Source organism: Cornus florida, unplaced genomic scaffold (genome assembly GCF_030987335.1).
Source record: "Cornus florida cultivar Cherokee Brave unplaced genomic scaffold, ASM3098733v1 CherokeeBrave_3.0.0_Hap2_Chr01, whole genome shotgun sequence".
Lineage (NCBI taxonomy): Eukaryota > Viridiplantae > Streptophyta > Magnoliopsida > Cornales > Cornaceae > Cornus > Cornus florida.
The window spans coordinates 86,873,943-86,891,222 of NW_026775571.1; the positions used below are offsets into that span (position 1 = coordinate 86,873,943).

A 17,280-nucleotide genomic window follows, 5' to 3' on the forward strand; every position below is an offset into this window, starting at 1 on the left:
ATCAGATTCGATTTTCTGAATAAAAATATCTCTCAAACAATTCTCTCAATTAGAAAAATATATCTTTTCAATCTTTAAAAGTTTAAGTGAGAAAACATATATTTATAGACTTTTAAAAACCTAATTGTACTTGGAAAACAAGTCAATTTCATGCATAACCATTATGGTAAAAGTCTATAGAAACTAGTAAGCCAAAACAGACAAGAAAACAGAGTTTTCAAAAAGGTCTGAAGGACTTGAACCAGTTGCCAGAAGCTAAAAATAAAATTTAGCTTTACACTTGAACCTGTTCTAAGAAACTTGAACCAATTCAAGTTGGGCAGAATGTAAAAATTCCTAAACCCTAATTTTGAACCTCCTAAGTGTCTTCATAAACTCACATACCTTTCTAAAACATTGTTCTCATCATCCCAGAGTGTATTAAAGTATGAACACTTGAGCTTCTTCAAATCCGCATCCGATCTTCAATTTTGAAATTCTGAACCGAAAGATTACAATTCGATCGGACTTGCTTTGACAACGAAATTAGCCAATTATAATATATATATATATATATATATATATATATATATATCACATTATATACATAAAACAAACATAACATTTCCAAAGGTGTAGGAGAAATGGGGTTGGGTTGGTTCCTTACTTCTTTTTTCATGCTTGCAACATCTTCATTTGCAGGTAATCAAAGGCATGTGATCTGGTTATCTAATTTGGTTCAATGTATTGTTTGCAACATTTCATATAATATAACATTTTTTTTTCTTTGTTCACATATAAAATGTATTTTGATTGGGAATGATCATATTAGTATTATATGTTATGCATAATATTGATAGTTGAAAAGGGACATTAATAAACTTTCTCCTATTTCTCTTTTTTGGGTAGAAGTAGAGCAAGGACTTAACCCTTCAGCTTTGCACTTGACCTTGTATCATGTGGGTGGACACGACTTACCTCTAACCTCCTAGTCTCCACCATCTATCTCCGAGTTACTATCTTAGGACCAAGCACGAGTTAAGTATCTGAACTTCAGACTCACTAACAAATCAGAACAACTTTTTGGACCAAAGTCCATTAGCACACCCGTGGAGCCAGGCGATTCTATTAGTTCGGGCAATTACTATGTCAAGATAGGCCTTAGCACTCTACCCAGTGATTCTCCTATGCTTGTTGACACAGACAACACTATCTGCTGGATGCAATGCAAGACTTACGAGGTGTCTTGACATGAATAGGTCGTTCCCATTTTCGACCCCTCTGTATCCAGGACACTATACATACATGTGACATGCTGATATAGTTTAGGATTCTAGTTTCCTGTTATGTCTAAACCTTTTTTTTTTTCCTAGTTGGTACTCACACACACTTGTCTCTTCTGAGACTTGAACCCCTGACCTCCCTTTGAGAAGTAAGAGGCTGATACCTCTAGGTCCATTAGTTGTTTAAACTTCCTATTTGGTATAGACTTGTTTCCAAAAGACTTATGCACGGAAATTACCTTTTCCTAAGCATATCTAGGTCTTTGAAAATTCAATATAAACCTTGATTTACATCTTGGTTGATACGGTTTTTTGTAATACATCTTCTTATTCTTAAAAGCCTGTTTGAGAGATATTTCGCAAAAAATCAAATCTGATTTTTCTGTCTTTATTTAAAGAACACACACATAAATACAAGAGTTATTTTATGGTGTTATTCAATTCTCAATCGTGTTCAAAGTTTATTGAATATTGCATCTACAACAATCAGAGAAAGCAAATCTATTTCTTCTACCAAATTCAGAACTTAGAAAAGGGGTGAAATGATCACACTTTGAAAGGGTCAAAGTATTCGAGGAATGCTTTTTGATCTACTAGCAATCCTTCTACAGAGATTGAGACTCGAGAGTAAGTCTGGGTCAAGAGCTGTTAGACGGGACGTCGCAAAGCCAGAAGATTGTTAGCAATTGGTTTTTGGTAGAACAAGAGGGTGTGAGCTTGAATCAAAGTTCATTATACTTTGTTTCAAACATAGGGAATCGGTTTATTTTGGACTGCACAGTCCACGAGACTTTTCTCACAACAATTGGTCTATTATACCAATTGGGGTTTCCTCGCTAAAAATCTGGTGTCATATCTCAAACTCTATTTACTTTATTTTACTTTTATGTTGCATGTAATTAATTGATTGATTGCTAACTTAAGTAAAGTTGATAAAAATAGAAAGACACGTGATTAAATCCTTCCTCTATGAAAACTTAAACTTTTCACAATAATCTTCCGCTGCATAACTCATAGGATTGAGCAAGAATATTGTAATTCTTTTGAGTTTGAAACATTTGCTTCGTTGTTATTATCTTGGTTTAAGAATTATATATCTTCAGCTTTTACTTTGTCAGTTTTTTCTTTGATACTTTAATTATGTATTCAATTATTTTTAGATACTTCAAAATACATATTTAACAAGTTATGAACATTAAAATGTATCTTTTCCCATAATGATATGATAGTATAATTGTTAAAAATATTTAAAAATTTATTAAAAAAAGAAATATTGAAATATATATATATTACTATATAATTTAGTCAATAAATTATTTATACAATATAATTAATTAAACTCTTATTTTGTTTGTTAATCATAATATTTTTATAAAGAAATGTTAATCAGAGTTAATCACAATATATAATATAAACAATTATTTTTTAAATTTATCATTGAATATGTGTTGATTTTTTTATATGTCTACTAACTTTATATATATATATATATAGGTGTCCTTGTGCATCCTATGATTATACCTGTCCGTATCAAGATCTTCGGCCATCACGATGTTGGGAAACATGCTAGTTTTAAAAACTTTTCGAGGGATTTAAATTCATAGATCTTGATTCATCACATAGAGACAAATTTTATGCAAAAATAAAACATGATGTATCATTCAATTAAAAGATTGAATACCATCAAGGTTTGAGTAAACCTTAGATCTCTCCTCTAAAGTGAATGTTCTCACTTATTGTAGATCCCTTTTGCTAGACACCTTTTCCATGGATCTCCATTTTCTTGGTAATTGTTTTGCCTTTAGGAATCACTCATAAGCCTCCATGAATGACCTTGGAAAACTAGGCTTGTGGGAGCCTCCATTAGATAAGAACACTAACCCTAATTTTCTAGAGAGAGAAAATTTATTCCTTTTTCCTTCTCATTAAAATCTCTCCTAAAATATACATAGACCATGTATATTTATAGGCAACATAAAAATAAAGAAAAGGAAACAACAAATCCTTCTCAATCTCTAATTCATATGTCTCAAATCTAATATGATTCTAATATCAAGTTGGGTTATGAGTGAGAATCCATTGGGCCTATTATTTTATTGGCTACAATGAATTAATAACTGGCCCGGTCCATGAACCCAATTCAATTAATTCATAAATTAATTTCTACTCCACTAAAAGAAATTAATTGAACTCCAATTAAATAATAAATAACCTCTAAGTCAATATTGCACTTTGACCACTCTATGCATAATTAGTTATCGGATAAATAAAACCATCAATCTGACTACTTAATTAATATATTTATTTTGGTACCATTGATTATTTCTGACTCGATCACAATAAAACATTTGTTTGACAAAAATAATAATTTAATAAATAAATATATAATAAATCATTTTGTCTAAAACCACACGAAGGCCTTCGAATTTACTTTGTGATCAACCATAATCAATACAAAATAAATACAAGTAGTAATGATGCAAATATTGAAAATATAACCCTCTAACTATTAATCACATAACTACCCAAAGTGTCAGTCTAAGGATCCCGAAGAATCCGCCGAACAAATCAAAGTAATTATTAATTAATAAAAGAGTCTATAATTTTCTCATGCTTAAGAGTCAAATGCCATGACGATGATAGGGAGCAATTGCATACGACGGCTCTCGCAATATATCTCAACCTAACGCGGATCCAGTTCAAGTCTTAATTAATTATGAGTCCATCCATAATTACCGACTATGAACAATTTATAATTACTATTTATATATCATGCATTGATTGCCATCACTTATATATATATATATATATATATATAAATATTTCTTGTAATCACAGGGACACTATCAATTTCATAGTGAATCGAAACATAATACATTGAATTCACCAATTATATAAATCATAAATATTTCAAATATGTCAAGAACATATGTCACTATAGTCCAGATAGGAATTTGCTATGCCAGGGCATATAAATCTCAACAGCTCCCACTTGCCCTCATAGCTAATTCAAATTGCACCTAACACCAATGTTATCCAGATGATGATCAAAATTATTGATCAATGACACCTTTGATAATGGATCAACAAAGTTGTGTTCCAATGCAATGTTCTGGCTACAAGTACATTTTCTTGCCGGACAATATCATGTAGAACATGATACTTCCTCTCAGTGTAGCTTGTTCCTCTATAGAACCTTGGGTCATTGGTTTGGACTACTTCTGCACTATTGTCGCAACATAGCTCAATAGGTAGGCTAGTATACTCCATAACCTCTAAATCAGTGAGATCAAACCAATAGGCTTCCTTTGCTGCCTTTAAGGCTGCAATGTATTCCACCTGCAGGTTTGAGTCAGCAGTTGAAATCTGCTTAACAATCTACTAACTGATTTCCCTTCCATTAAATGAACATACACTAAGTCATGAACCTCATAGTATCTACTTCTGATTGAAAATCAGAACTAGCATACCTAACTAGGACCATATCATTACATCCATAACTAAGTATGATATCCTTGGTCCTCCTTAGATACTTAATGATATTTTTCATAACAGACCAGTTATCAAGTCCAGGATTGGACTGATATCATCTGACTATCCCTACAATGTAGCGGATGTCCTATTTGGTATAGACTATGGCATATATGAGACTCTCATATGCCAAAGCATATAGTTTCAGTCTCATTTACTCAATCTCTTCTGCTAGTCTTGGAAAACTACTTACGAGAGAGAGCAATCCATATCAATAAAGTAAGAACTCATTCTTTGAGTTATGCATACCAAACTTGATAAAAACTTTTCCAATGTAGGATTATTAAGATAAACCTATTTTCCTTTTAACCTGATCTTGCAAAAGCTTGATCCTAGGAATATAGCTAACATCTTGAAAATCCTTCATTTAAAAGTAATTGAACAACTACCTCCTTATCGATGACAAAACTTCCACATCATTCTAAATGAGTAGGATGTCATATATAAATATAGAATCAGAAAAATAATGACATTCCCTTGTACACTCATGATTTATTCACTAAAAAATCTTCTGGTATCTTTTTGTAGATTAACTTGCCTTCCATAGAAATCACCCTACTAGAAAGTTTTACAAGATCCCAGAATTTATTAGAATACATAGATTCCAACTCTGATTTCATAGTAACTTGCCAAAATGATCTGTATCCATATCGGTTCACGCTTCCGTGTAGCTTACTGGGTCCAACTCATGTTTAACAGGAATGCCCATAATGGTCTCACCTAAAAACATGATTCTGTCGGATTGGATAATAATCCTCCCACTACATTAATGTACCGATGCAAGAATCTGTGTACTAGATGATGCTGACGCATCAATAGGGAATTCATTTATTATTCTCAATCTCTATAATAAGTGTGTTCAAATGTGGTACATCTGACACTCATACCATATACTCTAACATTATGCTACTAGGTATATAATTCATAATATGATCCTCCTATAGATAAACAGTGAGTGTAAACAATAAACTTTTATCATTGAGATCATAAAATAATCCATCCTAGTGACTTTTAGAATAGCTATCAGATCTATCATGCGTATGATCTGTTTCCAACTTACTTGTCCATATCAAGCGCACATGTGCAAGACTACCCCATATGTGCATGTGATTCAAACTAAGATTTAGTCAAAAACACAGCTCAAAGGTATCCTTGAGACAGACTAAGATGGAATGCAGTTCATAATGCGCATCGATGTCATTAACGCTAAACTCTTAAATGAAAGAGATAATGTGGCATAACTGATCATAGATCTAACCATGTTAAGTGGAATTCTGTTATTCCTATTTGACACCTAAATGCATTTAGCGTCAATTGCGGAAAACTGGTACACAACACCCTCATTGATCATATAGTCTTTGCACTATCCCAAGAAATACTCATATCCTCAATCAGATCGAAGTGTCTTGATAAGTTTACCTAATCTGTACTCCACATCAGTCTTGACCCTCTCGGAATATACCAAAAGTATAAGACTTGTGTCGCAATAGGTAAATTTATCCAAAACGTGAGTAATCTTGCTTGGATGTTCACAAGACCACACGTGTCCGTGTGTACCGACTCCAATTGTTCTTTATGTCTATTTCATTTGGCTGATTAAGCCCTTAGAGTTATTTATCCTTCAAAATAGGATTCACAAGTTTGGTTTAGGCTCCTCTGCCTCACTAGGTAATAAACCTTCTTTGACCAATCTTTAAATCTCATTTTGATTGATAACAACCCAAAAATAGACATTAAAAATACAATGAGTCTGGAATAACAAATTTTCTCTTAACATTCAATCTAGAAGATGCAACATTAGTTTCTACATCTTGCAAATCTTAAGAGCTTGTGATTATAGTATATTAACCATCTTTCAATGCACCAGAAGCAATCGCATATCTATTCAATTTTATAAAACCAGTTTTACAAAATAACAATCCAGTTTTTATAAACCACAAGTGAAACAAAAATTAGATAGCGTCTAACCTCTGTGCATAAAGATAATTCTCTAATACTAATATCCTCATACTCTCTAATTTCAGATGTAATATTCCTACTGACTTAGCTACAACCTTGATATCAGGTTAAGTACAAATATATTTCATATCATCGAGGCTTCTGGATTCCTTAAATCCTTGCAATGAATTGCAAACATGTTTAGTGGCTCCAGAATCTATTCATCAGGAATTAATAGATACAACCACATAACATGGCTCAATGATTAAATATATATTTTCCTATGCCACGTCATTACTTAGACAGTTTGTCCTTTAGTGTCTTAGTTAGCGACAAAAGAAACAGTTTTCTTTACCCTCAACATACACTGCCTCATTCCCTTTAACCTTTTGGATACCCATGTTTTGTGCTAGTCTAGTCCTATTATCATCCTTCTTCTTTGCTTTGCCCGTCCACTTGGGCCTAGAAGAAGATGGTATAGACTAGGTTAGATTGATAGGAACGCCCATACTCTTGATTATCCCTTCATCTGTTACCAATTCTATAAGAATATCAGTGAGTGTGAACTCAAACTGATTCCTTATTTAGTTCACTCTAACAGAATCGAACGAGTTTGGTAACAAGGCAATAATCATGTCAACTTGAAACTTACCACTCAAGTTAGCCCTATTGATCTCCAGCCAATTTTTAAATAATAAATAATCATTTTCCAAAATTCGATTTCAAACTGGAGTTCTTGAGGCTATCTTGATGGTATTTAAATTTGACACAGTACTTAGGCATATGCTCTATCTAATCTCACCAAAGTATCGTATTGACATTTAACATGATGCTTGAAGAAAATAAAATAATGTAAATGTTAGCTTTGGAGCGTATTCGAGGTAAACTCTAGAATATTGCACTAATTCATCTCATTTGCCTTATTTCACTTATTCAAAACATTAATGTTCTCTTGGGTATCTTAAAGTAAAAGGATTAGGTTTAGGAGTAGTAAATACATTTGTACCCTTACGTTGTGAATAAAATATCTAAGTTCCTTTTCCAGTCAATATTAATAAGGTCCAGTTACATTGAATATGTAAGCAAGCAGATAAACTGGATTAGACATAATTCATCTGAATATAAATACATTCATACAACATGTAAGGTAAATTATTAATACTGTCATGCATATTTAAAATTAAAATGAGTTTGTTAACCACATAATATAATAAATCTCAATCGAACAAGAGATCATTATCATTATTGGTGAACAATCCATTTTAATTAATGCGGGTCCCTCAACTCTGTAGCATAATAAATCAACCAATCAATATGTCAATAACTTATCCTGTTGGAGGAGTTCATTATTACTATTGTTGAGATTCATTTACTATTAGGCAAGCACTTTCATTAAAATAGTATGTGGGTCCCTTAACCACTGCATGAAAAATCGGATAACCAATATGCCAATAACTTATTCGGTTGGCGAAGTTCATTATTGTTATTGGCGGGCAAATCCCATCATCTCCATATCTCTTAAGACAATGCCTTGTCGATCTATATGAAATGATTTCCGATTATGTTTAGCCTTTCTAAAATCACCTAGTGCAGACCACTCCTTTGGGGAGCTAACACTATTGATTTTAGATTGAGTGTATAACGTTATTAATGTCCTAATGAAAAATAAAACATTAAATATCTTGTCATTATAATCTAGACTCTTTAAATCATGCGTAGGGCCTTATTTTTAAAGATCTAATTACAATGAACATTTAATATTATTATTTTCATGAGACAACCATTCTTGTAATATTAAAACTCTTCAAATCATGCGTGGGGCCTTATTTTTAAAGATCTAATTATAATTGTTTTAATAACGAAGGCCATGGGGTAATGTATAAAAATCCCCGTTCCCACTCAATTTTTAATCATTAAATTAGGGTTTTCATTTTATTCATTTACATGATATAATGTATGCAAAACGTCTTGATTTTAATCCAATTAAATTTAGAAAATAATTGAATTTTTAAATGATTCACTAATATTTAATTGGAAGCACACTTTAAAAATAATTTTCAAAAATAATTTTTCGTTTCCCAATAAGTGCCCTCAAATTAATTAGTAATCAGATCCACTTAATTTTTATAATTTAATTAATATAAATCAAGTCATTTAATTAAATATCATGGATCCAATGCATGAATAATAATAATAAACAATTAATTATTTCATGCATCAGTTAAATAAATAAATGACAGACAGAAACAAATTAAATGGCCAATGGATTCCGCTTTTAACATTTAAATGCTCTAAGTATTGCGCAAGGATCAATCAAAGGCTTGTGAACACTTGCAGAGGCTTGTACGCGTATAAATTGGTTAAAACAGGAACTGAAGTAGCAAAACAGCGCGTGACACGCGCTTCCACGCGCTGTCACGAGCCTGAGGAAGCATTAGCACGTCATCACGCGCATGTACGCGCCAAGCCGCATTCCACACGCTCCTCACGCGCCTGGACGCGCCTGTTCAAGTTTGTGGGGCGTGGCACGCGCCACATGGCGCTGACTTGGTCTCTAGCCGACGCGTGTTCCTCACGCGCCGGAATGGTTGACTTTTCTGGCGTGTGGAACCCACGCGCCAAACCTACCACTTCTGGTGCGTGTTCCTCACGCGCCAGATTCATTATTGGTGCTCTGCACCAGATCCCAACCTCCTCCAGTAGTTCTTTTCGCCGCCGGTGATGCTCCGGCCACCGGAAAAACGCCGAAAAATCCAGAAAAATTAATAAAAAATTTCCAGAAAAATTCTGAAAAATTTCGAAAAAATTTCAGAAAATTACTGGAGCATAATTTAACCCTTTTGGACCCTCTTGAAGCTTCATAGCATCCTTTGATGAATATTACATGGCTTTAAAAATATTTACAATTTGAAATACAATGAAAAAAATTAAATTACATCATTGAACTTTCAAACGGCTAAATCAAAGCCTTAATTGCATTCATCCAAAGATAAAATTTCATTCCAATAACCTATAAGCTTCATCCATGGCCCAATTATAAATCAACATTCATCTAATCACAAATATACATACATCATGATAATATAAAAAATATATATACATATGCATATATAACTTTGGATCCATGAATGATGATTTTCATAAAATCATGATCTCTAGTGATGAATCAAACCATGCTCTGATACCACTGTTGGGAAACATGCTAGTTTTAAAAACTTTTCGAGAGATTTAAATTCATAAATCTTGATTCATCACATAGAGACAAGTTTTATGAAAAAATAAAACTTGATGTATCATTCAATTAAAAGATTGAATACTTACATCAAGGTTTGAGTAAACCTTAGATCTTTCCTCTAAAGTGAATATTCTCACTTATTGTAGATCTCTTTTGTTAGACACCTTTTCCATGGATCTCCATATTCTTGGTAATTGTTTTGCCTTTAGGAATCACTCATAAGCCTCCATGAATGACCTTGGAAAATTAGGCTTGTGGGAGCCTCCATTAGATAAGAACACTAACCCTAATTTTCCAGAGAGAGAAAATTTATTCCTTTTTCCTTCTCATTAAAATCTCTCCTAAAATATACATAGACCATGTATATTTATAGGCAACATAAAAATAAAGAAAAGGAAACAACAAATCTTTCTCAATCTCTAATTCATATGTCTCAAATCTAATATGATTCCAATATCAAGTTGGGCTATGAGTGAGAATCCATTGGGCCTATTATTTTATTGGCTACAATGAATTAATAACTGGCCCGGTCCATGGACCCAATTCAATTAATTCATAAATTAATTTCTACTCCACTAAAAGAAATTAATTGAACTCCAATTAAATAATAAATAACCTCTAAGTCAATATTGCACTTTGACCCCTCTATGCATAATTAGTTATCGGATAAATAAAACCATCAATCCGACTACTTAATTAATATATTTATTTTGGTACCATTGATTATTTCTGACTCGATCACAATAAAACATTTGTTTGACAAAAATAATAATTTAATAAATAAATATATAATAAATCATTTTGTCTAAAACTATACGAAGGCCTTCAAATTTACTTTGTGATCAACCAAAATCAATACAAAATAAATACAAGTAACAATGATGCAATTATTGAAAATATAGCCCTCTAACTATTAATCACATAACTATCCAAAGTGTCGGTCTAAGGATCCCGAAGAATCCGCCGAACAAATCAAAGTAATTATTAATTAATAAAAGAGTTTATAATTTTCTCATGCTTAAGAGTCAAATGCCATGACGATGATAGGTAGCAATTGCATACGACGGCTCTTGCAATATATCTCAACCTAACGCGGATCCAGTTCAAGTCTTAATTAATTATGAGTCTATCCATAATTACCGACTATGAACAATTTATAATTACTATTTATATATCATGCATTGATTGCCATCACTTACATATATATATAAATATTTCTTGTAATCACAGGGACACTATCAATTTCATAGTGAATCGAAACATAATACCAATTATATAAATCATAAATATTTCAGATATGTCAGGAACATATGTCACTACAGTCCAGATAAGAATTTGCTATGCCAAGGCATATAAATCCCAACACATGAACCCGACAATCTATCTAAATGAGAAGACCCTGCTCACCAGGTACAGAGACAACTTCAATTGATTTTCCAGTCTTGTAATCTACTTTAGTTGCGTGATGCATTGTTATGGCGTGACAGGTGGGGTGATAGATTGCAATTTATGTTTTGTACGTTTGGAAAGAATAGAACGCAGCATTTTGTTGTATCACTGGGTCCGGGTGGAAAAATACTGTAATAATCCGAGTACCGTTCTGAAAAGTCTCCATGCATTAATAGTAAATTAGATTTATGTGAAGACCCAAAGTCGTCCCATAAAATGTTCATGAAGTTAAGTGAATACCCCAAGTGGTCCCGAAATTGTTATTGAAACTTCTGCTTCTCTTCGTGTGTATATGTGTGTGTGAGAGAGAAATATATACATAAAACAAACATAGCATGTCCAAAGATGTAGGAGAAATGGGGTTGGTTTGGTTCCTCACTTGTTTTTATTTGCATGCAACAACATCTTCTTTAGCAAGTAATCAGGGCATGTGTTGTGGTTATCTCATTTGGTTCAATTAATGTATTGTTTGCAACATTTCATATAATATTCGGAGTAATATTTATTTTTCTTTTCTTTTCTTTGTTCACATATAAAATGTATTAATTGGGAATGATTATATTTGTGCATAAAATTCATAGCTGAAAAGGGACAATAATTAACTTTCTTATATTTTCCTTTTTTGGGCAGAAGCAGAGCAAGGACTTAACCATTCAGCTTTGCACTTCACCTTGTATCATGTGCATGGACATGGCTCACCTCTAACCTCCCAGTCTCGGCCATCCTTGGCCGAGTTACTCTCTCGGGGCCAAGCACGAGTTAAGTATCTGAACTCCAGACTCACTAACAACAGAACAAACAGTGTCACAAACAACACCACACAAAAATCAGAACACCTTTTCGGACCAAAGTCCATCAGCACACCAGTGAATCCTGGCCTGTCTATTGGTACATTAAATTACTATATCAAGATTGGCCTTGGCACTCCACCCAGTTACTATCCTGTGGTTGTCGACACAGGCAGCTCCATCTCCTGGCTGCAATGCCAGCCTTGCGAGAGGTCTTGCCACAAACTAGTCGTTCCCATTTTCGATCCCTCTACATCCAGCACCTACAAAAAGTTATCGTGCACAACACCGGAGTGCAATTCACTTAAGGAAGCCACTCTCAATGACCCTGCTTGCACTCCTTCTAACGAGTGCGTGTACACCGCTACCTATGGGGACAAGTCTTTCTCTCGTGGCTACTTGAGTCAGGATTCACTGACCCTAACCCAATCGGAAACACAGCCTGGTTTTGTGTATGGGTGTGGGCAGGACAACCAAGGGTTGATCGGTCGGTCTGCTGATCTTTTTGGCCTGAATCGTGACAAACTTTCCATGGTCTCTCAGTTGTCAGCCAAATATGGAAATGCCTTCTCCTACTGCCTCCCAACAGCCAGCGGAGGCAGTGAAGGCTCATTGTCCATTGGAATGGATTCGTTGATGGGATCATCCTACAAGTTCACTCCAATGCTTACTAATTCTATAGATAGCAGCTTGTACGGTTTGAATTTGACTGCAGTTGTGGTGGCAGGCAGGACATTGGGAGTGTCAGAGGCCGAGTACAACGTTTCAACAATATTAGATTCTGGGACGGTGATCACGCGTCTGCCTCCGTCAGTATATGCAGCTCTCCGTGATGAGTTCACGAAGATCATGTCCTTAGAGTACGAGATTATCACCCATTCTGGTGTTCTCGATACATGTTACAAAGGTAGTTTGAAGGAGATGTTATTAGTTGTGCCCGAGGTTCGGATGGTGTTCCAAGGAGAGGCCGACCTCACTCTTGCGCCTCAAAGCATTCTTGTAGATATGGATGAGGGTATTACGTGCTTGGCCTTTGCAGGAAATTCAGACAAGGATGCTGTCGCCATTATTGGAAACTATCAGCAGCAGACATATAGGGTGGTTTGTGATGTCTCCAATTCAAGAATTGGGTTTGCTGCTGGGGGCTGCACAAGAAAGTATACAAGTATGTATTTTCAATGTGATATCTCCAACTAATGAAAATTCCTTTCTTTTCTTCATAATTCCTCATTTCTCTATTATTAACAAGGATATTTTAGTGTTTATGACTCCATTGGCCGATGAATATATATATATATATATATATATATATATATATATATATATATATATATATCCACCTCAAACAAATAAGAATCCCTTTTTATACCAAAGTTTATCCCTCTACTGGTGGGGCAATTACTATATCAAGATTGGTCTCACGGTGGCTTCAAGCAGGGTTCATTTCATCAATGGGCGAGTTTTTGCAAAGATATTACTCTCATAACATTGTGACATATATGTCCCTAGAACATATAGTAATATGTATTCCCTCCCTCCCATATTAGATGTGTCCATGTTTAGAAATTGGAGTTTTTAATGGGACATATAATTAATGCATTGTTCCCTTTTAAATTTATGAACTTGTCATTTTTAGTTTAGACAGAGATAATTATCAAGTGGAAAGATAAAGATTATTTGTTTTGACTTTTCAAATGGATAACTAATTTAAAGTATCTAAAAATGAGATAGTGGACTTCTAATATGTGACAGAGAATTTATGCAATTGTACGAAAAGAATAATTCTGATTTTAAACACATAAAAAAAAAAAAAAAAAACAAACAAACAAACTTTTCTACTAATTGTAACTTGTTGGAAGGGGGTATCTTGCAAAATTGTTGGTATATATTTTGAGTACTTACTGCTAAAAACTTAGTAGGAGAGGTAATATACAATTTCTTTGTTGATTAGGGAGATTGTATATATGCAATTAATCCTAAAATTCAAACCAGTGATTTTTCTCCGAATTTGATGAGATGGAATCATTTCCCTTTGGAGTAAATTATTGGATCTATTGGGGTCAGTCTCACTTTGAAAAGAAAAAAGATGAGAAGCCATTGTGGATTTCATATATATTATGACGGAGTAAAGTAAATTAATTAAGGTGCTTACTGAATAATAGCACACCGGATGAACAGTGCATGTGAAAAGCAGCAAAATTACTTATTAATTTCAATAACATAAATTAGGGGGGAAATTCATTATTTACAAGAGAAAAAGTAAACTAAAATAAATGGGTATGCTTTTTGACCATGATGATTGCAAGAGATATAGTTCAAGAGAATAAAAATAGAATTCACGTTTTTATTCTATTCATATAAAAAGGAAGGTAAATTAAGAATTCGATAGTTTAGTGGTATCTCTTCTACCTCTCAAATAGATGGCGAAGGTTACCGTGACCTTATAAAACTTTTTTCCTTACTTTCATTTCATTTTAACTCATTAGATTCAGTCTAGGTTCATTCACACGAGTCTTCAAATGAACAAAATGAATGTATTTGAGTTTCTAACTGTTGATGATGGATTCTGCGCAACCCGGATCTGATCTGACTTCCTGAATGAAAAGAAGAAAAAATGATCCTATAGGCACCGGTGTGTTACCGGTGGAGTAGGCTCCGACGAACACGAAGTAATCTCTCTGGAGAAATCAAGAAATTGAGTTAGGATCTATTCTATACCTTAAAATGTTCGATTAGCCCCTTTCTTTATAGGGTTTAGGTTAGGATGTAACGTAGACTTACCATTGTCTTAATCCTTATCGTAATCTGTAGGCTTAATACTTATCGTAATTTGTAGGCTTAATTCTTATCGTAATCTGTAAGCTTAATCTTTATTGTAACCTGTAGAGTCTATCTTAATCTTATGAGATAGTGCGTTAATTTAACAACCTTCCCATATCCGCGAGTATTTAAATTATACATTCATCAGTTGCCCCCCATTTCGGAGGATTGCTTGTCAAACCACCAGAACATTAATTCCCAAATATTACATAATAATAGATATTTAGAATTAGAGAGCCTTGTCCATTAGCCTAACTCATATTGCCATTTTGCGAACATAGTCAGGGGTCAAGATTTAGTACTCCGCAAAGTTATTCAAGCACCCAAAGATTCAACCATGGGGAAACTGAATCCCAAATGGGAAGGGTCTTACAAAGTTACGCGATGTCAGAGACCAGGAACATACTGGTTGGAGGATTTAGAGGGAAAGCCACTGCCTCACCCGTGGAATGTTGAGCATCTGAAGAAATATTATCCGTAAACAATTTTAGTTTAATCTCAATTTATTATTTGTTTTTGCTGATGCTTCTAGTTTCAATAATTGTTTCATTCTCTACAAATGAGTGTCTTCAATAGCCCTGTTATCAACTTTACTTTTAATAAAGTATTCCTTATTTGGATCAGTTGTTTCAAATAATTCATTACTATTTTGAAATGTTAAGATATTTATGTTAAATGGATGAGCTGCATGAAGTTCGTAGTTATCTACTTCCCTTACTGATACGGAATATTCGACTAGATAAGAATTCCAAGTGACATGGAGACTCAAAGGGTATGGATAAACTTAAGGAGATAGAAATAACAACTATTACCCTCTCCAATGACTCTTAAATCCGTAATGGACAAGGAAAGTAAATTTGTTTCATGATAGAAGACTACTACCGTTAATACTTCTATAAAAGACACTACAAGAAAAGAGGGCTTTTACGACATAGTATTTACGGGGCTTCTTTATTTTGCCTCGTGATTACCACTATTTACGGAGTTTTTAAAAGAATCCTCGTAATTGTTACGTTATAGGACATGCTTTCACGAGGATTTTATAGAATCGTCGTAGAAAAATATTTTTACGGCGTATTAAAAAGCCCGTGAATATTTAGATATATTTAACGGGATAAATGTTCCTCGTGGATAAATTTCACATCTAAGGCGTCTTTTTTGCCCAGTGGATAAATTTCATATCTACGGCGCCTTTTTTGCCCCGTAAATAAGTAATACAATAAGTTCTTTTAAGGCGCCTTTTTTGTCCCGTGGATAAATTTCACATCTAAGGTGCCTTTTTTGCCCCGTGGATAAATTTAACATCTAAGGCGCCTTTTTTGCCCCGTGGATAAATTTCACATCCGCGGTACCTTTTTTGCCTCGTAAATAAGCAATACAATAAGTTCTTTTAAGGTGCCTTTTTTGTCTCGTGGATAAATTTCACATCTAAGGCGCCTTTTTTGCCCTGTGGATAAATTTCACATCTAAGGCGCCTTTTTTGCCCCGTAGATAAATTTCACATCTACGACACCTTTTTTGCCCCGTAAATAAGCAATACAATAAGTTCTTTTAAGGCGCCTTTTTTGTCCAATGGATAAATTTCACATCTAAAGTGCCTTTTTTGCCCCGTGGATAAATTTCACATCTAAGACGCCTTTTTTGCCCCGTAAATAAGCCCCACTACATTTTTTTTGGCACAGTACGCCCTCACCACATCCCCAATACCTAAAAAAATGGACAGCGGAAAAATTTTGCGCCTAAAAATTTTTTGCCCATGATTATTTTATTTTGCAAAAACTATAAAGTGGTATTAAACTACATCATTTTATGTAAAAAAAATAATAAACCTAACATTGTAAATCATTCTCTTCATCAATTGATCTAAAAAAATAAAGTGGTATTATTTTTTTGTTCTTTTTCTATATCTTTTTTTAATGGGGTTTTGGGGAGATGTATTTAATTTCTTGAATATGAGTTGGTCAAAAGAAACATGACTAGCCTTGTAGGACTTTTCATGCTTTGAAATCTATGACACTAGTAGTTGCAGAACTACCTTATTTATTGATGTTGTTGTGTTTTTATGCATCTAAGAATAAAAATGACAACAAACTGATGTTATGATAAATTTCGTTAAATTAGTAAATTTATGACACTAGTAGTTGTAGAACCGCCTTATTTATTGATGTTGTTGTGTTTCGTTCCTTTTCCCTTCTACTTGTTCCCTGGCCATTTAGAATGCGTCTTACAAATTTGTTCAATTTGTTCAAATGATTCA

The 17,280-nt window shown here is 33.8% G+C and overlaps 1 protein-coding gene across 1 annotated transcript; it reads left to right on the top strand.

Moving 5' to 3' along the window:
• Window positions 1–12,017: 12,017 nt before the first annotated feature.
• LOC132276812 (aspartyl protease family protein At5g10770-like) lies at window positions 12,018–14,744 on the top strand (the record flags this gene model as incomplete). The annotated part of the gene is made up of 1 exon (XM_059778429.1): window positions 12,018–14,744. A coding segment is annotated over one exon (1,383 nt), but the record flags the coding sequence as incomplete, so codon positions are not given.
• Window positions 14,745–17,280: the final 2,536 nt, after the last annotated feature.